Consider the following 22,484-nt stretch of genomic DNA (forward strand, 5'->3'; position numbering starts at 1 on the left):
ATATAGTTATGTGATCTCTGTGTCTAAAGCGCCACCTAACTCTACTTTATGGTTATGTGAAAGTAGTATTTCTAGTATTTGAGCGTGCACGTATTATCTAGAATCTATTGTTTAATAGCGTGCAGGTTTTAGATAATGCATTGTTTATCGTGCAGGTTTATATAATTTGGGCTGTGAAGGGTAGTTCGCGAAAATAATGCACGGGAGAAGAATACATAACGATGAATAGAAACGGGCACTAGAAGTGTATTTTGAATTAAACAATTCATCGAGTGGCCATGGGCAGCGCCATTAGACATGTTACAAGACTACCAAGTGACAGGTGATGGACCGTACACACACAAAAGAATAGGCACTTTTTTGATAATTTTCACCAAGGTTGCTCAAAACTTACCTAGCTAATTTATTAAACAGCAGGGGTCTCTGCCTTTTTAATATGTTATGTTATTTTAATTTAAAAAATATTTACCGACGGAAATAAAAATCCATCGACAGATAGTCTTGCTATGCTCTCACAAACTCTAAAAAATCCAAAATTTTGGTCTAAAAATTGGCCAAGGTTACTGCTGTCCTATTCAAAAGCACAGGAAGACCACCTGCCGCATTGAGGTCAACTTTCTAGACTTCCTGTCTACTGGCAGTAATGGCTACTACCCAGTGCTAACATCAATGAATTGTTTAATTCGAATTAATCAATTCGATATTATAGACTGACCTCATGGCCCTTTGCCCCCTATCATGACAACCACTTTTATCTAGGGCATCCTTAATTTAAAGCTTACTGATAAGCAGTACATATCAATTTATCCCGAAGATTTATCGGAGCTCATTTTTATGAATGAACTCAAAGTCCCCGGGCTCGAAGTGCCATGATGAGTGTGTTAGTACAGTGTAAAATCTACCAATGAAGTTTTACATGTTAATGTAGGTTTACATGTTATTATATATACATAGATTGTAATTTGTAGATAGGTACAGCTTGCGTAATATCAGCATGCCTTAAATTGATGGTACCTTAAATACAGTTTGTCGTAATAAATGGCTGCTCACTGCCACTTTTAAAGAAATGCATGCAAGTGCTATATCCATCCTTGCCAAACAACTTTACAACTACACGCAAATGGTACAACACAAAATGCAACATAGCATATGATTTGGTAATCATTTTAAAGTTCTGCTGTAGATAAAGAGAAAACATTGGAAGACAAAAGTCTCTATAATTCTTCATACACAAAACATAACATTTGGCAGATTTTACCATTCGTTTTCCACTTCCGACTCATCCGGCAAAATAATCAATCCTATATGTGACCGTTCACGGTGAATGAGCCGTAAATTTCTCCCCCGGTCAATTTTGTTTTATTTCGTGTTTAGAAAATATACATCATAAGCTTTAAAATGGTATATCATTTGACTTCAAACGATATCCAGAAGCGGGGTAATGGTTTGTTAAACTTTGCTCCTTCAACAAAATTATAGCTTTTTTCGTTTCTACATGTGTCACTTTTTCCACATTGCTGGCAATAAATATCAAACAGTCATAATTGGCAGTCATTTCAAATCATCCCCAAGTCAACGAGGTTTAAGAAAGTTCTCTCATTGTTAATTGTTGGTTATACATACAAAATACAATGCCTGGTAACCCACCACTTGAACAGGATTTAGCCAAAGCACCAGAGCTATTAAAATTTCTATAGCCATCTAATAGTCGGGCAGCAAACTACCCAGTTTTTAAGGCCCGTGGCCTTTTGATGAAGACAATGTGCCACCTATCCTAGCATGTTGTTAGGGTCCCAAGTAACATATTTATACATGTTTACAAAAATCCAGATGCAGCAGAAGGCGGCCATCTTGTTTTTCAAAATGGTGCCCATTTTGGCAAAATATTTCAATATTTGTCAAACTGCCCCTTTCAATGTGATTTTATCTTCACAGCAGTGATTGTTTTAGGCTTGTTATAGTAGTTTTGTCATGTTGGCATGCAGTAGCACCAATATTAATGATTTACAAATTCAAAATGGCCGCCAAAAATTCAAAATGGCCACCGAAATCAATTTATTTCCTTCAAACATACAATAAGCTTACATCAATCTGGTAACATATGAGATTGGACACGTGACATGAATATTAAAATAATAACACACACAAATCCCATACTTAATGCACACCCTTACCCCCCCCCCACGTATATTTCGTATATTATTTTAAAGTGCCACAGAAAATGTATCAAAAACGTTTTCTTGGCTCATACGGGTATCCTTTATACAAGAACAGTTGGTGGTGCTAGTTTGGGCTACAGGCTGTATTACTACCCAGCAAACACAAAACGTTTTCGACTTCATTCGCAAAAGGATATAAAAGGTTGTCAGAAAACGTTTAAATGTCGGGTTATATAAAGGGTATATTAAGAGTATAAAACGTTTTCATAACCTTAAAAACATTTTTGATAATCTACTGCTCAGCAAACAAAAATGTTTTACAGAAAAGCGTTTAAATGTCGGGTTATATAAAGGGTATAAAAGCGTTCTAATAACATTCCAAAAACATTCTTGAAAACTTGCTATAAAACATTCTAAACAAAATGTTATTTTGGGGTTGAAAAAATATTTTGCGAAAAATGTTTGCCCAAAATATTTTCAATAACGTTTTAAAAACGTTTTCATGACCTTTATATAACCCAACATTTAAATGTTATTAAAAGGTTTTGAAAAAACATTTTAAGAACATTTCTGTGTTTGCTGGGTTCAAATATTTTAACATAATGTTATTTAAGTATTAACACAATATTTGGCAAAAATGTTTGCAAAAATAGTTTACAATAACATTTTTTGAAAACATTTAAAAATATTGTTGTAGTGTGTTTTCATACAAAACGTTTTAAAACGTTATCAAGACCTTTATATAACCCGACATTTTAATGTTATTAAAACGTTTTATCTAAACCAAAAGCCAAAATATAACTTACTTAAAACGTTTTGAAAACGTTTTTGTGTTTGCTGGGTACATCCATAAGCACATGGCAACAGGGGGTACATGGTTCTTCAAAAAAATTTGAACCATTTAAGGACAATTTTACCCAAATGTGCCCAGTTGGTTGCACTGGTCTCCACTGAAAACCCACCCATCGATATACCAAAATCGCTGAAAAAGGTACCCCCAAACTGTGGCACCTTCCTATACACCTTCAAACAGGAAGACCCCCCCCCAGGACATGGCATTGGCCAGACATTGAGAGGTATTGAGGGGTATTGAGAACAGGGTAAAAGGTACCGAGTGGTCCCAAAAATGGTTTATGGGTCCCGCGGCCCAGTGGATGGAATTTTTAATGGTTTCTAGGGATGGAGTTAGGGATACCAGGGATGGGGTATAAAAGAGTGCTAGTAAAGGGTACCGAAGGTCCCAGGGACAACAGTTTATGGATCCAGGTGAAGGTGCTAGGTTCCAGGGGTGACATTAGGGGTGTCAGCAATGGGGTTTGGGGTACCAATGACAGGGTTAGGGGTTTGGGGGATGAGGTTAGGGGTTCCAGGAAGGGGGAGAGTCCCATGGTCGGTGTTAGGGCACCTAAAACAATGCCTACTGTACCAATAAATTCACAATGGGAAGGGTCAATTTGAAAAATATTGGATAGGGTGAGGGTACTGGGATGGAATAAAGGGTCCCAGGGTTTGGATAATGGGTACCGGGGATAGCGTTAGGTGCACTGAGGAAGGGCTAGGGGTACTGAGGACAGGGTAACGGGTTATGGGTCCCGTGACGGGCTAGGGGTTTCAGAGATGACCGGTCATGGGTCCAGGAATGGGGTTAGAGGTCGCATGATCGTGACGCGTGTTTGAGGTCCAAGGGATAGGATATGGGTGACTGGGGATTGAGTAAGGGTACTGGGCATTGGGTATGGTGAACCAGATGTGGGCTAACAGGTTCCGAAGATTGTATTAGGGTCCCAGGGATGTTTCATGGCCGGGTCTCAGGGACGGAGTTTGGTGTTCCATGAATTGAGTTAAAGGTCACATAGTTTGTGTTAGAGGTCCCCGGCAATAGGGTAATGGGGATGGAGGCCAAGGGTTAGGGATATGAGTACCAGGAACAGGGTAAGGGGTGTAAGGCATTGAATATGGGGAACCAGATGTGGGGTTACAGGAGCCAAAGATGGGATTAGGGTCCCAGGGATGGGTCATGGCTCTCGGGGACGGAGTTACGGGTTCCAGGAATAGAGTTAAAAAGTCCCATAGTTGGTGTTAGAGGTTCCAGGGAATAGGGTAAGGGGTAATGGTGATAGAATTAGGGGTCCCAGGGTTGGGGTAGCCCATTAAATGGGTACCAAGAACAGAGTAAGGGTGCCGGGCATTGGTTAAGGGTAAACAGGTTGTGGGGTTGCATGTACAAAAGGTGGGATTAGGATACCAGGGACGGGTTATGGGCAGACCTGCCAACCTAGCGCAGTAAGTAAGAGAGACATTGAGGCCAAAACTTTGTACATGTACACAAACCAGGTACCGACAAATTCAAAGACTTGAGGTGTGCAATACTTTCAGAATTCAGGGAAGGTTTTGCAGGTCTAAATTTATCACAATAGACTAAAGAGAATGCTATACCAAAATTTTAAAGTGAAATTTGCATCATTTTCTGCTGTTCTTACATTTAAATTTACCATCACTGAAATTTTCAGAAAACAGGACTGTCCCTCTTTTTCACTTTGGAAAACCCCAAATGAGGGACAGTCCCTCAAAATGAGGGACAGTTGGTAGGTCTGTATGGGTCTTGCGAGAGTTCAGGAACGGAGTTTAAAAGTCCCAAAGTTGGTGTTAGAGGTCCTAGGGAATAAGGTAAGGGGTAATGGAGATGGAGTTAGGGGTCCCCGCGTTGCGGTAATGGGTACTAGGAAAGGGGTTAAGGGTACCGGGCATTAGGTAAGGGGTACAAGATGTGGGGTTACCGGTACCAAAGATGGGATTAGACTAGAGGTTCTAGGAATGGAGTTAAAGGTCCCATAGTTGGTGTTAGGTGTCCCGGGAATAGGGTTAGGGGTACTGGGGATGGAGTTCCGGGTTTCCAGGTTTGGCGTTAGGAGGGGTTAAGGGTACCGGGCATTAGGTAAGGGGTACCGGATGTGGGGTTACCGGTACCAAAGATGGGATTAGACTAGAGGGTCTAGGAATGGAGTTAAAGGTCCCATAGTTGGTGTTAGGTGTCCCGGGAATAGGGTTAGGGGTACTGGGGATGGAGTTCGGGTTTCCAGGTTTGGCGTTAGGAGTCCCAGGGATGGCGTTAGGGGTACCGAGGACTGTGTAAGGGTACTGGAGTAAGAGACTTAGGGTACTAAGGATATGGTTAGGGTGCCAAGGGTGTGGTTATGGGCTGGTCCGAGTACATCAAATTTAGCCAGAACATATCAGGTTATGGGCCACTGGGCAGTGGATTATGGGTTCCCTTGTTGTGTTAAGGGGTCCCTTGGATGGGTCTAGGGGCCCCAGGGATGGGTAGTGCTACTGGCCAGGGATGGGGTTAGGGGTACCAAGAATACAGGGTTATGTGAACCGAGGAGGGTATAAGGGTAGGACATTCGGGTACTAGTATGGGATACATGTTATTGGGTATAGATATCAGAGTACGATGTACGTTTAGCAGGGTAGGCCTACAGGGTTATGAGTTAGGTACCAAGTTAGGGGTGATCGGGGTAAAGATTAGGATTACGGGTTCGGGTATGAGTATGGGCTGGCCCGGTACATCAGACTTAGCGGGAACATAATTATTATTATCATATCCAGATGAGGAGGCATGAAGACATTTAAGGTGGAAGTTACAGATTTTAAATTCAGGAACTATTTTAAAATAAAATATTATCAAAGAGAGTGAATTATAGGTAAGCATTGGAATGTGGGGGTGGGTGTGTGGGGTGGTGTGGTGTGTATTTGCAGTGTAGTATGGAGTTTGTGTATCTGTTGGTATATTAATTAACATGTTACTTGCTTATACTTATATTTTATAATGCTCAAATAATGAGGAAATAAGTTGAATTTGGCGGCCATTTTGAATTTTTGGCGGCCATTTTGAATATCAAAATCGTCAATATTAGTGCATACATGTCATAAATAATATCCTAGGCCTAAAACAATTGCTATTGTATCAATAAATTCACAATGGGAAGGGTCAGTTTGAAATATATTGGAAAATTATTGAAAAAATGGCCGCCATTTTGAAAAACAAGATGGCCGCCATCTGCTGCATCTGGAATTTTGTAAACATGTATAAATATGTTACTTGGGACCCAAACAACATGTTAGGATACGTGGCACATTGTCTTCAAAAAAAGGCCACGGAATTTAGTTTGCTGCTTGACTATAGGTAGAAGCTTATTATCCACTTCAACAATAGGATTATTGATTGGTGTTTGACTATCAAAATGAGATAGATGTCGCGCCAGCTTAAGTTACCAATGAATACGACCTTCGTACACATTTTACACTGTAACTCAGAATTCAATTTAGGGAATTTACGGCTCATTTGTGCTGTACGGTCACATATAAATAACATCTAGGCCAGACATCTAGGCTTTTGGCTGTTTAGGTACCCCTAAAGTATGATGCCTTTTCAAAAGCACTTCTTTTTGTAAAAAGATAGCTACACCACTCATGAAAATAACACCCTTTTTGACACTCTTTTTTTATGCAGGTGGATTGTGAGTGGCCTTCCGGGATTTAAACTAGCTTTCCATCACATCACAGTGATCACGCCAAATCATGTCAAGTCATAAAGTCATATCAAAATCAACGTCCAGAGTGTGAATGCATTAAAGTGTGAGTCAACCAACTATGTGTTACTCATGGGTACCCAACCATAAAGTGTGCTGTTATTTTTGGAAGGAAAGCCTTGCTATTTTAAAAGTAGTAGCCTATACTTGTAGGTGCCTTTGCCCAAGTGAATCAGAGTTTCCTTTCCTGTTGCCCAAAAGACACAGTTATTAACTAGAATTTGGGAGTGGACTTACTGCTCCTCATTATATGACCTTAAAGTTATATAGCTTTAGATAATAATCTTTTCAAAATTGTCAGCTTGTATTAAACAACTAGACTGTCTCTGTTCTGACGTGTGCATTTGGTAGAAACATGCGCATTATGTCCCCTTACTTTTGTTTTTTTTGTTGAATTTTAAAGTGAAAAAAAAATGAAACAATAAAATAAGACAAAAACTGTGACATATTACTTATAAATGTCTTTAAAAACCATCTTGGGTACAGCTTTGACTTTTGTACACTATTGACAAAAATGAAAGAAAACACATTTTACTCTCTTGACTGCTTTTCAGCTTAACTGTGGTGTGTGGGGGATCTTAAATAAGACATCAATTCAAAATTGCTTTGTTCTCCTAATAAGTTTAGATATGTGTACGTGTAAACATTACAAATATGCCAAAAAATCAGGTTTGAGGAAAAAAATAACCAAATTCATTTAAAAAGATTGTACATAACATGTTTAAAGGCCCATTCAGTGATTTGCTCATCCAGACGATCTTAAACATCAAAAATCAGATTTTGGTACATTTGTCATTGTCATAGATGTGCTATAACATAACTTGCTAAGTGGTTCAGCCTTGTATTTAAGACAAAATAAGGCATTTACATGAATCTAATTTATATACTAACAGTATACAAATTAACTACATGTATTTTGAATGGGGTTTCAACTTCGCCAATACTGCTGTTTTCTTCGTTTTTGCCACATTTTTCATTTCAAATATACCAAACGACAATTTGAATGACTTATCCTTCACTTTTAAGCAATTTATAAACAATTTTAATTCCTTTTACATTTGCGCTGGGATCACTGAATTGGCCTTTAATAATAGTCATATCAGTTTCCAAGCGTGTTTCTGCACACATCAATCTAACATACCTTGCCACTGGCCTCATTGGGTTCTCCACTCCCCCAGTGTGTGAAGTCCACTGTTGCGCCATCAGCCCATCTGAATTGGCCATTGCTGGTAATGTCACTCAATCCAATCCACAGATTATAATCCAAGCTCTTCAGTTGAGTGTTGAGGAAAGCTGAAATGTCAGTGCAGGGAAGTGTAAAACTTAGCTTATATAGACCACTTGACATCAATGTTTATCAACAAAGGCGAGGGATTGGTCTTTCGATATGCTCCAACGAACCGCTTCACTGTTCGATGGCTTTCTTGCACAATATGAAATGTGGTGGAGATTTAAAATACACATGCCCTGAGCAAATGACGTCCCATGTCAAGTGGTCTATACCAGCAGTGGTATAAACAATAATTCCTGCATGTCCAAAGGCCGAAATTGGAAATTCGTCCTGCTGACCAGCTCCCAACATTAGGTAATGGAGAAAGATGTGTTTGATGCAAATTTTACATCAATTTGTAGTTGGACCATAATAAAAAAAAGGCTGAAAACAATTTTACTGCAATACTATTATTTTTTCAAATAAATTTTGGATTTATATAGCACATTTTTTCTAGATGATTCAAAGTGCTACCGATGGTGCATCATGAGAATCAGCTATACACACTTAAAACTACGGGGTCAAAAAATGACCCAAACAGGGTCATTTTTGACCCCAGCATAGTTATCAACTAAACACCATACCACTAACGGGGTCATTTTGACCCCATTGGTCGGGTCATTGCAATGACTACGTATTTGGGTCAAATAGTAACCCCATTGGGGTCAAAATATTACCACATTTGGGGTCAAATGAAATGACCCCTTCAAAAGGGTTGCCTTATTGGGTTACTTAATGACCTCATTTCGGGGTCAAATGAAATGACCCATTTGAAAGGGTTGTTTTATAGGGTTACTCAATGACCACATTTAGGGGTTGTTTGGATTTTTTTAGTAGGCCTATGGTCATGCTGGTCCCACCAGGACATAAGTGTGTTTCTGCACAGAGAAAGCATTACATAAACAGCAAACTGCAAAATGCATCTGTGTATCACACTCACATACAGTCAGTCATCGCCTATGACAGTTGACGTATTATCATAAGCTTACATGATATAAGCTTATAACAACTGCAGCCAAGACACCAGCCACGACAGCATGAAATTGAATGAATCTGCGTGCATAGACTCTGGTGCATAGACAAGGGTCTATGCATCCTTGCAGTCTCACTTTTCAACTATCTTTTCATATTCCATCATGCAGACAAGCACACACGACAATCCGCTGAGCTGCACAATCAGAACAAATATGGCGCTGATGTGCAAGCCGATGCACACCGTGTGTGCAAATAGTTCAAATGCAAGTCATTATAAAGTTGACAAATTGGGTAACTTCGGTCAAAAAATTAGTTTTATTTATTAATCAACAAACATTAATTGCAGCTCATGTTTAAACTCATTTATGAATTGAGATTTTCAAAGCGGAAGATTTAAACTGATATCAATGCGCGACGGTATCGGCAAAATGACCACTAAGTTTTTGACCACGTTAAATAAATGGCTAAAATGACCTCGTGAATGTGGTCAAATTAAAACAGTACAACCCCCTTGAAGGGTCAAAACAACCCCAAACGTGGTCAATTCAAAATGACCACGGAAAATATAACCCCGTAGTTTTTAGTGTGTACATCAACTAGGCCAGTTGAAGCCGAAGCGCAGCCCCATCAGCACTTAGATTGTAACATTCACCAATTAAAAACATGCAAATATGTTTTTGATTATATAAAACTTAAAATTCACTAATTTATGTACTTCTTACATTGTAATTCTTGATTGTGAATGGTTGCCAGAGTAACCAGTCCACCATTAAGGTGTCCAAATTCTGCACACTTGGTTCTTGCCTCTTGCCATCCAAGCCTGTCTTCTTTTTCAGCTCCATGTATCCAGTAACATTTGTTGTTGTGTCTGAAGGATGAACCTGGACATTTGCCAGATGGCACTGGAGTAGGTAGAGAAGTGATGGGGTCAGATGTTCCTTGAGGTTTCTTGCAGATGAATGGTATTTTGTCACCACAATTCAAGTCATTCCATGTGCCATCTGTAAGATGCATGAACAGATAAAAGTACAATAAAATGTTGGAAAGCAATGAACATAAAATATCATATTGATGTAGGAATTCTAATTTGCCCCTTAGTTGGTTCCAAGAGGGTACTAGAATTTGGATTCAGTAGGCAAGGTATATAGGTGCCTCTGAGAATGAAATAAGTGAACCCATCGCTATCCAAAATTACCAAGAACAACCCATTCGTATACTTATAAGCCAAAATGTACTGGCAAATTTAAAATTGTGGTAATTTTGACATATTTGTTCTGAGGTCATTCTTATAAACTTATAGAAATTGAAAGTCTGAAGTGTCACAGTCCCTTGAAATTTACAGATGCTCTTTTTATGCCCAGTAGATAGCCTTTTGACAAAGTAGAATTGAAAGCATGTTTTGTGCATGTTGAAGAAGGTTATTTTGTCCTGCTAGAGCTAACACTTGTGTGATGGATATGCATCTTACATCAAGTAAATACCCAGTAGAACAAAATAATATTTTTAAAATTATAAACATGTTGTCCAAATTGAAAAGACTGCAATCCAGTTGAACAAAGCATTTTGAAAAATTACAAGTGGTTGGCACCCCAGCCCACATGATATACCAGTAATCATTATAAGCTTACCATGTACATAGAATTGTGCACACTCCTCTTCCCCATTGAAGTCATTAGGCTCCCCTGTTAACCACTGTTGATAATCTAAAGGGCTACCATCAGACCATCTGCAAATAAAAGAATATAATTATGCAATATCAAAGTTGAATATACTATTTCTTATTTTGCTTGACAAACCAAACCCAGAAATATCACGGCTTGAGCTTTCGCCATCTTGGCTGATGGCTTGATCACAAGTGTTTGTTGTGATCTGGTTCACTGCGTTTCCCGCAGAGGTTGGATGCACTCTCACTCCTATAGTTGAAGGTTGGTTTTAGCAGTGGATCATACACGTGACTGAGAAAATAAGCTCAGTCGTCGCGAATGATCATTTCGGCCCCCTTTCTGCATATTTGTATTGCCTCCAACCTCTGCGGGAAACGCAGTGCAGATCACAACAAACTCTTGTGATCAAGCCATCAGCCAAGATGGTTCAAGCTCAAGCCATGAGTATAATATTTCTGGGCTTGTCAAACAAAATAAGAATAAGAATAGTATAATCTACAACATGACTGATGGATCTGTTTACCAAAGTAGATAATGTCTTAGAGTGGGAAATAAGCAGTGGTACATGATATGAGAGTGCAGGGCAAACCCATAGTAAGGCGAGGGCCCAGGTTCTTCAACATTTGCATGATTTGGAAGACAAACATGTTTATTCTGACATGTTTGTTTCTTGTTTGTTCCATAATTATAAGGAAAGGAAAAACAAACAAGTGAACAAAAAAACCTAAATATATCCATTTTAGTTAATAAATTTAGTTAGTAATTTATCAACATTTTGATCCAAAGAAACAAAACTTCCATAACTTTAATTTATAACTGAGTATAATTTACCAAAGTTGTGTACCTGTGGTGTGATGTATGAATTCTGATGCATAAATACTTTCCTGGTGCGCCAACCATTCTGCCACAACTTACAATAATATTGGCCCCGTCAAAAGTTGAGCAAATCAGCCTCATAACTTTATCAACTTTTCTATTTTCATTTACCACAACGGGATTGTCAAACACAGTCTCGCTCCTCAAAAGGACCTGCCTATCAAATTTGAGACCTAACAATAGGGGGTAATAATGCATGCACTATAATTGTCATGCAATATGAAAGATTTGAAATGGCCTAATGTACTCACTCATATTTGCCGCTTGCAGCATGTTCTCTGAGCCCACACCAAAAGGAATTAATGTTGTAATTTCCAATCTACATAAAAATGAAAAAATGAGGGAAAAATATACTATGGTTATCACGGTTATTGTATGAATGGTACCTGTACATAGTGATACACAACTTTGAATGGTTGATAAAACTTTGTATGTTGAATCTGATTTTTACCATGTTTAAATAAAGTTTTGAAATTAAATAAAAAAATTAAAATAATTGACAGGTAAAATTTTGCACAAATACTTGACAAAAAATATTTTGCACTAACAATACATTTTGACAGTTTTCCTATAAAATGTTTTTAAAATGTTTCGTTATTAAAATGTTTTTAATTAAACCATAACACGTTTATAACATTTAAAAACATTTTTGTGTTTGCTGGGGGTGGTCATGATCTACATACATCAATGAACATCAAAAGAGAAGCTAGGTTGATCTCTGTGTCACAGAATGACGCAGAATTTCTGTATACTATTTTGTGTAATGCATTGTCATAACCGTTATTTTGGTCCACATTTTGGGACACAAATTATGCAGACTTGTTGAATAATTTATATTTGACAGCATGGCACAAGTCTTCACAATTTTGTAATAGTAGGCCAACATGCTGATTATGTTGGCACTCAATGACCCCCTTTTTAAACAAAATCTGCACAATTTTTGCACACTTCAGTAGCATATTGAACAATGTTTACATTTTTGTAGCAATTTTAGCTTGGAAATGGCAAATTTTCGCAAAATTTTTGCCCAGAAAGTTATTTTTCACGAAATGACGCACATTTTCTTGGAGCCGCCACTGAATGACCCCTTTTTTGACAAAAAAACGCCACCAATAGACCCCTAGTGTCGTCCTCTGGTAGACACAGGTATGTCACTTTCATATTCTAGTGCCATAAAATTTGTATTATATCGCTAATTTCAAAAAATCTATTCATTTCATATCATCAGGATTCAGGACATGTATTCAGAATGCAATGTCTGTACACTATGATGCAAAAATGGTCTCATAAGAATGTTTACTTTTTTGTGTGGTGTAGTCTTTTACAGGCGCTAGATGTCAGTACCTGCCTATGTAACCGCATAACCAGCAAAATGGAGAAAATTGAGGCATGTAGCATGATTAAGTTCCATTTTAAGGGTTACAGTGCCCAAAAAATCTGTAATGAAATAAAAATTCATTTTCCAAAAAGCAACAGTGACAATATCACAATCACCACCGAAGATAACTTTCATTTCATCATCGATTTTCTAGGCACTGAAACCCTTCAAATGCAGGATCTTAATAACGCTGCTTGCCTCAATTTTCTCAATCTGGCAGTTTATGTGCAGTAACTGGGGCAGCAGGTTATTAGCATCTAGCGTCACCTGTAAAAAAAAAAGTAAACATACTTTTGAGACCATTTTTGCACCATAGTGTACATAAGGACCAGTGATTGCACTGACAAAATTTCATTGATATAGCTCTTTCACTTCTGGGCGATTTCTAAAACTTGTTGATACCACCTCGTATAAAGTGTCAGGTATTTATTTACATATTGAAAATTCAAATTATTTAAAAACTGCAGTCAGCTAAAAATCTGAAAATTTGGGTAAGAGTTAAGACTGCACAAGACTTCTTACGCACTCTTTCTGTGGCACTGAACCTTGTGTAAAGCGGGCATTAAGGTGAAATAATTAGTCATAATTGATAGTTTCCCTAGCCTCAATCATTGCACACAGGAGATGAGTGTATTATGTATAGGCATAGATTGATTTAAAAAAGGATGTCAGTTTCTGGCTCGTTGAGTGCTGACAAGTGCTGAATGACAGTCATATCGCAAAAACTATACATGTATGGGTGCACGCATTTTGTGATTGAATTCCACGATTTTGACAATCAAGTTGTTCGTTCCTCAGGCCATTTCTGGTTCCTATATCAAGCTGTATTACTTTGAACAGAAAAAAAAAACCCCAAAATGCAGCTCGTTTTGTAAATTTTTCAGTTCAATTAAAAAAACCCTGTTTTTAAGCAATTTTAGGGAATTATTTGCCCTTCATCTACCCCTTTTTCCACATAAATGCAAATGATGTTTGAGCGATACCCCTTTACAATGCATAGACATTTTCTTACTCTAGCTAATGACAGTCATATCGCAAAACTGCATGTATGGACATTTTTGTAATTGAATTCCACGATTTTGACAATTAAGTTGTCAGTTCCTGGTATACTATAGCTGTACTTTGAAAGAAAAAACTTTTCAGTTGAAAACGCCTCTATTTTTTAGTAATTTGGGGAATTCCCCATAAAGGGGGGGCATAAAGGGTTTAAAGTCCAAACACTGTTTTGCAGCGCATACTTACATGTGTGTTAAACAAGGGACTGTGTTATGTATTATGAAGGGACTGGAAAGGGGCTCCCAGTGGCGTGCGCAGCACATTGAAAGTGGGGGGCCAGGTTGTTCAGTTCCCCAGAATGGAGTCTGATTAGGAGTGTAAGGTGCGGTTTAAATCAGTCATTTCGAGGGAAATGATTGATTTCCCCGAATGACCAACAAAAGTGGGGCGCCCCCTTGCGCACGCGTCACTGGGGGCTCCCACTCAGTGTAACAAGCAAGTTGCGGGTTAGAGCCAGAACTAGCTATGTCCATTTGTTTTCTCAATTACATGTTACTCATTTCGGCAACAGATTTATGGTTATTTATGCCCTCCATAATAAATGCAAGTGACTTTGGGGTATCTGCATGGTCACTTGAACAGTTAGTTAGACCCAAGTGACCATGCATATACCCCAAAGTCACTTACATTTTCTTATGGAGGGCAGAATTAACCGTCCATTTGTTACCGAAATGAGTAACATGTAATTGAGAAAACAAATGGACATAGCCAGTTCTGGCTCTAAGCCTTCGAAATTATCCTCAGTTGAGCACGCATAATACGTTGATCAATAGACCCTGGTACAAATCCCAGCACAATTACAACACGGCGTGTGGCTTGTCTTAAACGATGCAAAAGGAGCATTACATGTTTGCCTATATGATGAAAGACTCTATTCAAACATAAATCATCAAAAAACATTATTTTACAGGATATCGGGTATTTGAGCCCCTGTACCAAAATGATTGAGGGAGCTGAGCCTATTTGCCCCCCCCCCCCATTCCTAAGCCTATGTAGTTCAATGCAGTTGACATTGTTTGATTTAACACTCATTTTGAATAAGATAAGGAAGGATAAGGAAGTCGGCATTATGTGTATATGAGCCATTTTGATGATTTTAATCACCTAACTCAAACAGTAACATCTGCTCACAACGGATAATGAAACAGAAGCATGTTATTATTTCAATTTATTTTCCTTAATAATGTTGGTGTGTTCAGATGTATTAACTTGCAATGGATTCAAACTTGAGCGTAACATAGTGTCATAGCCAATAGTCATAGCCAATCCTAATAAAAAGGTACACTAACTTTTATCTGTACAAACATTCAAAATCATCCCTTTTTTGAAGGGAACTTGCAAAGAAAGTTCACTTAAGTTTTTCTGGTAAAAATTGGTTGAAATTGGCCCTTTTTTGAAGACAAAAAACAAACAAACAAAAATAAAATAAATAAACAAACAAACAAACAAACAAACAAACAAACAAACAAACAAACAAACAAATAAATAAATAGGATTCAATTCGAATTTATAGTACGGCAGCCATCAGAAGAGCCAGCCAAGGACAGCTATCTACTGAAAAAAAATCCCTTTAAAATAGAATGGGGGAACTACAAGATGATTCCTGAGTTGAGACTATGCTGAAGTAATAACTTCTAGTCATATTGAAAAATAAAAGGGGTCTACTGAGTGTAACTTCTTCGGACATTATAGGCCTAATGGCATTATCATGATTAAGGGGGTAAGCATTTAAAAAAAGGAGATCATTGGGTGGAAGATTTGCAGAAATGGGTTTTTTTTAATTGTTTTGTTTAACGATGCAGAGCTTATGTCCCATGCAAACATTCTTCTTCATGGTGTTTACTAGAAAAGGGCTCCTTACGTTTAACTTGAGATTGGGAGGACCATGTGAATTCATAGTTCCTGACATGATAATCTACTGTACAGGTCTATATCCTAGTTTAAAGCTCCTTGTCCTAAATTCATTCAAATCACATGCATATTTGGTGTTATGAATTGCAATTTCCTCTCATAAATGTCACATAAATCATATTGACATTTGGCATGATTTTGTGAGTTATCATGAAAGAAATTATAGGTCAAAAGGATTTGTGTATTTATATTATAATTATAAGCTTATCTTATAAGTAAACTTAGAAAGGATGACAAATCCAAACTTATGATTATATACCAAATTTCTTATTTAAATTGGGTTTTACATGGTTTACCATTCAAAGGATGATAAAAAATGCCAGCGGGAGAAAAATAGAGAGCGAGAGAGCGAGAGAGAGAGAGAGAGAGAGAGAGAGAGAAAGAGAAGAAGAGAGATAGGCTATACACCATGTACACGGAGGTATATAGAGAGGGAGAAAGTGAGAAAGAGAGATTCCTAGCAAATGCTTTAGTAACATTTTCAAATGGAAAGCATTATATTATTGGGTTTAAAATGCCTATAGTATTACTAAGGTTAGCAACTATTTAAAACTGTTCCAATATGGTAGTTCACAGCATCTTGCGAATGGTAGTGAGCTTTGGCAAATATTGCTCTGATCATTTCACAGCGAGGGTATAGAAGAATTCAAATATCACACATATACTTTTGGTCTTGTGGTTGTTGTAATGTTATGTTGTAAAGAGGGCTGAAACAACAAAACTTTTGTAAAATGTACATAACTCATTTACAACAATATATCAAGCAAGTTTTCAAAAGTACATGATTAGTGAAATGAACTTTTGCAAAACATCAAAGTGTTATTATTCAAATAGGTATTCTGGATTGTATTGGAAAGTTGATGAAGAAGCCTTCTCCTATAGTGAACTGAAGTAAGGTAAAGAAGAAGTAACATTCTCAAAGCATTTTCAAATGTTGCCAGTTGGCATAAAATGTTTGCAAGCCCCTTCCCCAAAAAATTTTGTTCCTGAAATTTTCTAAATTTGGGTCGGCATTCATATGTACAGGAAATTTTTTTCCCAATTTGTTCAAAATCTGGGTTGTTCCGGCCTGTAGAACAGGGTTTTTTTTTCGTCACCTTAGCATTTTTAAGTGTCTGATGTGCTCTCATGTCTCACAAAAATACTGTGCAAACGTTGCTATCCGATCCCTTAAGTTACATTACAACTTAAGAAATATATATAGACTTGGGTTTATAAAACACACAAAATATTTGGTTAAATCACACATTATTTTGATTAAATTTGTCATGAAATAAGTAATGCACTTTCAACAAAATGTGTGTTTATATCAAGTCTTTTATCACTTATAATCCTATATGCATGTATTTTTAGAAAGGTTAAAAAAGATGATCTAACCCAATTATTTAAATCTAATTAATTGACCTAAAAATGACACATAACCATATAAATTCCACCTGTTACAAATTTCCAGTGACTAAGAGACTTTGTAAATAATAATCAAAACTAACATTTATTGAGTTAAAATTACCTATCACCATATCATCCATAATGGAACATGTCCTTCAGTTTGCTGGCTATTTTGTTAATGGACAGAGCCTAATTAGACTAATTGTTATTGAAGCACTTATACACTGATGGACACTATGTAAGCATGCCAACAGACTACTTGTAATAAATTGATGCACTTGGATGTTGATGGACACTAAACATGCCATGCAACAGAATTCAATTCGGGAGCAAGACAAGTCTTGCATGGCTTTTGAGATAGTAGGGATATCTTGATTTTGAAATCAAAAGCTGGGGGGGCAGGGGTACTCAAGTATGGTTTGTTGGGGTGTGCTGCTGAGAATTTGAATGTGGATCCATCAAAACACCAATTTTTCAAGAAATTTGGACCGATTGATATACCAAAAGTCAACATTGTTGGCCAAATTTAAAATCCAACTTTTGAAGAAAAAAAAGTCCACTTTTTCAAAATCAACTACCCCCCAAAAATAAATCCTGGTTACGGGCCTGCGGCTGGGTGTGCAAATGTCCCCCAAAAGGAAATAAAAAACTGATCAGCAGGATGACTTAACAATATTGTTCAGCCACAAATACTATAATATACTGTAGATCAGTGTTTAGAAAAATAAACACTGATAAGTTATAGACAGTTTCTAGCATTTAGATTCTACACACCTAAATGTGTTTAAACACATCAATACATTAAAACAAGTACTTATTTATTTTAAAACATTAATATTGTTATCTGCAGCAGTTCTGAGTGCCCGCTAATATTATTGTGGAGCACAAAGATCATCAACCAATTGAGCGACTTCAACACAACATAAACTAAAGCAATAAACACAGGTATGTCTTCAGAATCTATATACTTAAATGTATTTATTCAACTTCACAGGTATATAAAAAGTTTAAAAAGTATAACAATGAAACTGGAAAAGTTTTTATTTTCATACACACTTCGAAAAAGTGTACTATGAGTGGGGCCCTACTGGCAACTAACTTGGAAAAGTCCCCTCCCAGCAAACACAAAACATTTTCGACATCATTCGCAAAAGGTTATAAAAGGTTGTCAGAAACGTTTAAATGTCGGGTTATATAAAGGGTATATTAAGAGTATAAAACGTTTTTATAACCTTAAAAAACATTTTTTGATAATCTACTGAAAAGCAAAAAAAAAAATGTTTTACAGAAAACGTTTAAATGTCGGGTTATATAAAGGGTATAAAAACGTTTTAATACCATTCCAAAAACATTCTTGAAAACTTGATACAAAACATTCTAAACAGAATGTTATTTTGGGGAGTTGAAAAAATATTTTGCGAAAAATGTTTGCCCAAAATATTTGCAATAACGTTTTAAAAACGTTTTCATGACCTTTATATAACCCGACATTTAAATGTTATTAAAAGGTTTTAAAAAAAAAAAATTTTAAGAACATTTCTGTGTTTGCTGGGTTCAAATATTTTAACATAATGTTATTTATGTATTGACAAAATATTTGGCAACAATGTTTGCAAAAATAGTTTAAAATAACATTTTTTGTTATACATTTAAAAAATATTGTTGTAGTTTTTTTTCATACAAAACGTTTTAAAACGTTATCATGACCTTTATATAACCCGACATTTTAATGTTATTAAAATGTTTTTACCTAAACCAAAAGCCAAAATATAACTTATTTAAAACGTTTTTAAAAGTTTTTGTGTTTGCTGGGCTATTACTAAAAATTATGTTCACCTAAAACCAGTCTCTTAGCTGCAGCCACACCCTATATATCTTCCTTTTAAGTTTCTTTGAATAATGATACTACAGTTTTTGCTTACAATTTATCCTAAATCATGCAAAGTGTTGGCTTTGAGGCTATGAGTTTATTGATACTAGTTGGCACTTGCTTGGCCACCTCACCCAGCCCTTTCCTGTGACCTGTCAGGACAATCATAAACATGGCCATTTGATACATCATGGTTAAGGGTCCCCTTAAGGTTTCACTTAAGTCAACAGGTTTGAAATTACAGCGCATCTTATGTAAAAGTTTATCATAAGCTATCAAGTTTATCAACTTGGCTTCTTACATAAGTTCTTCTTTGGGCAGTGCACCAGTGGGGAATTAAGGAAAAGGGGCAAGCAACAGATCAAAAGGGGTCATGGCATCTTAGGGGCGCACCATTAGATTTCCAGGGGGGGGGCATGGGAGTTTTTTTAAAAAAAAAAAAAACTTCGCCCACTAGTGAGACGAAAAAACAACAACTTTGCCCACTAGTGAGACGGAAAAAAAAATTGTTGCCTCATTGATGAGTAAAAAAAAAATTTCCCCCACCCAACTTTGTACAAAGGTATACATTAAAATTGAAACATAAATACTTCACTGCCGAAGGCGGCGAAAAAAAAAAATTCTGCCTTCGGAGGCGAAAAAAAAAAAAATTCTGCCTGACCCAAACTCCCATGCCCCCCTGAGAATCTAATGGTGCGTCCCTTATATTAGACCCTCCCTCGGGTCCATGGAGAACGACTGGTAATGTAGATTACATAGCATTAAAAATCAACCCAATACATGGACCCTTCCAGTCTGTAAGCAATTTGCCTTCCAGCTCCCACAAAATGCTGGGAGTTCACTTTTACGGATTTGGAGTCACGCAATCTTTCTATATACCACGTCCATGTTTTCACTACATTAACGTTTGTGTAAGCGACTAAACAACGATATTGTATCAGACCAATCAACGCAGCTTGGCAGCGCGGGGATATTTGAAAAGGCTTCCCTAGCTAAATAATGTGCAAACATTTGCAAACCGCACGCGATAATATACGCAATATGGACAATAGGCCTAAGTCCGAGTCGAGTGGTTGCCTTTTATTATTGCGGCGTACCATGGGTCTATCAGGCGTGTGCCACTTGAGCTCAATACCTCTCAGTTGTTGACAAGTGTCCCATCCGATCTTAAGCGTCACATCCCGCTGCATAGCTTTGTGCTACCATATTTGAATTGAAACTGGGGCGGGGCTTTCGTAATTGACATCGGAAACAACGTGCTTCATTGAACGAATATTTGGAAGGGAGATCTCTAACAGATTGGACCAGTCTCGGAATCAGCGTTCAATGGACTTTCGCGTTCACTTATAATACTGAGTATATTTCTATATTGCTGCATGGTTGACTGTGGTGGGTGTAATTAGTGGCGTCGATTTGTGGATGAAGAGGAATGGGTTTTGGCATTGAAGAAAATAAGGGGGGTTACAGGACTTTGGCTTTTTTTTTTTCATAGGGCATTATGTAATTATTTATTGTTACATTATCCAGAGATGGAACCGAACCGAGACTGGGGGCCAGTCTACCCTTATATAGGCCTAAGTTCTTCTTTGGGCAGTGCACCAGTGGGGAATTAAGGGAAGGGGGCAAGCAACAGATCAAAGCTCATGCGGAGGTGGGCACCAGAGGGCAGGGGTCCTCAAGTGAGGCTACCCATGCCCCTGGCAAACTATCCTTTCCTGTGACCTGTCAGGCTGTCATAATAATCATAAACATGACCATTAGACATGACTAGTGAGGCCTATAAAGTTCAATAACAGATCATCAGGTTTTGCATATCTTAGAGGGCTATCATCCCAGCAAACACAAAACGTTTTCGACATCATTAGCAAAAGATTAGAAACGGTTGCCAGAAAAAAGGGCATATAAAGGGTATAAAACATTTTTACACCATTCAAAAACATTTGTTGATAACCTACTGCAAATGTTCTAACATTATGTTATTCAAATGTTGACAAAATATTTTGCAAAAAATATTTTACAATAACATTTTGAAAACATTCTTAAAATATTGCTGCATTGTGTTTCCATACAAAACGTTTTAAAACGTTTCCATGACCTTTACATAACCCAACATATAATGTTATCAAAATGTTTTTATCTAAACCAAAACTCGAAATATAACATGTTTAAAACATTTTAAAAGCATTTTTGTGTTTGCTGAGATAATTTTAATCTCAAAAAAAGGTCTTGACTTTGGCTTGGGTGGGCGGATGAATGGCTAGGATTCTGGAAATTATTCATTTTTTTACAAAGAAACTGGCAAAATTACCAATGTGTCATATTTTGACATGATTTCCAATGTTAAGATAGTATTCAGTGACTTGATGTCATTGAATTTGTTCAGTGACTAGGTGGTGGCCGCATTGCATTCTCTAAATTCAGTAAATTTTCATCGTCAACCGTGTAATTGAATGGGATTATTTTGAAATTTTAAAACGCTTGAAATATCACAAACAAATGTTGATAAATAATATAAATACAAGCTAAAACCATTGGGGTTCGATAATGAACCCCACAAAACTAACCGACTATATTGGAAAATGCTATACGGCCGGGCGGCTTCACAAGTTGCCGGCTCGATCATGTCATCCGCCGCCTGTCAGTGACTTGACCTGAGCTTAAATGAGGCCAAATGAATTTTTGGTTACAACATTGCATTTGCGATGTCCTGCATCGTCACCCCCCTGAATAGTCAATTAAAAAGATTTTCATTGTTTTCAATCTTTTGCCATCCAGTGGCGGCACTCATACGGGTTGCTCATATATGCTTTCAGAGTTATGCGGGGGGGGCTAAATGATTTAATTCACACAAAAAACGGCTGATTTTACATGATTTTTAACAAAGTGCGGGGCTTCAGAAATACATCTGTACCATAATACTGCACAGTAGCGTATACAGCCCCTGGGTTTCAACAAAAAGAGAAGAGAAATTGGAGTAAAAGAGAAACACCTGTGTGCATGTGATTTTGACGAAATTAATCCCATAAAACCATTTAGCTTTTAATAAAGCAAATTTAGGCGTGCTTAGAGCGAACTTGAACTATTATTTGTTATATTTACACATTTCATGATCTTTTTTATCTCACCAAGAAATTTGCACCCCCCTCCCAGTTTCTGTATACGTGCCTGCTGCATAATACTCCTTGTAGTCATCATGGTCATTGTGAAGACAAGTAGCCAAGACTTCCATGGGAAATATTTAATTTTCTATTAAATCGCTATAACTGTCCTGCATATTATTTAATTATAGAACTCAATTACGTACATAGCTCATAGGTGTCAAGTTCACCAGGAAGGCAATAATT

At 37.3% G+C, this 22,484-nt stretch overlaps 1 protein-coding gene across 3 annotated transcripts in view; it reads right to left on the minus strand.

The window, feature by feature from the left end:
* The window catches only part of LOC140142583 (macrophage mannose receptor 1-like), a 139,924-nt gene that overhangs the window by 25,133 nt on the left and 92,307 nt on the right, over window positions 1-22,484 (minus strand). For all 3 annotated transcript variants that reach the window (XM_072164579.1, XM_072164580.1, XM_072164578.1), the window contains exons 3-6: window positions 11,788-11,855; window positions 10,625-10,722; window positions 9,719-9,997; window positions 7,893-8,044 (exon numbers count right to left, since the gene is read on the minus strand). In XM_072164579.1, the coding sequence (XP_072020680.1) occupies window positions 7,893-8,044; window positions 9,719-9,997; window positions 10,625-10,722; window positions 11,788-11,855 (597 nt within the window). The remainder of the gene's footprint in view (window positions 1-7,892; window positions 8,045-9,718; window positions 9,998-10,624; window positions 10,723-11,787; window positions 11,856-22,484) is intronic.

This window comes from Amphiura filiformis, chromosome 20, assembly GCF_039555335.1.
Source record: "Amphiura filiformis chromosome 20, Afil_fr2py, whole genome shotgun sequence".
Taxonomy (NCBI): domain Eukaryota; kingdom Metazoa; phylum Echinodermata; class Ophiuroidea; order Amphilepidida; family Amphiuridae; genus Amphiura; species Amphiura filiformis.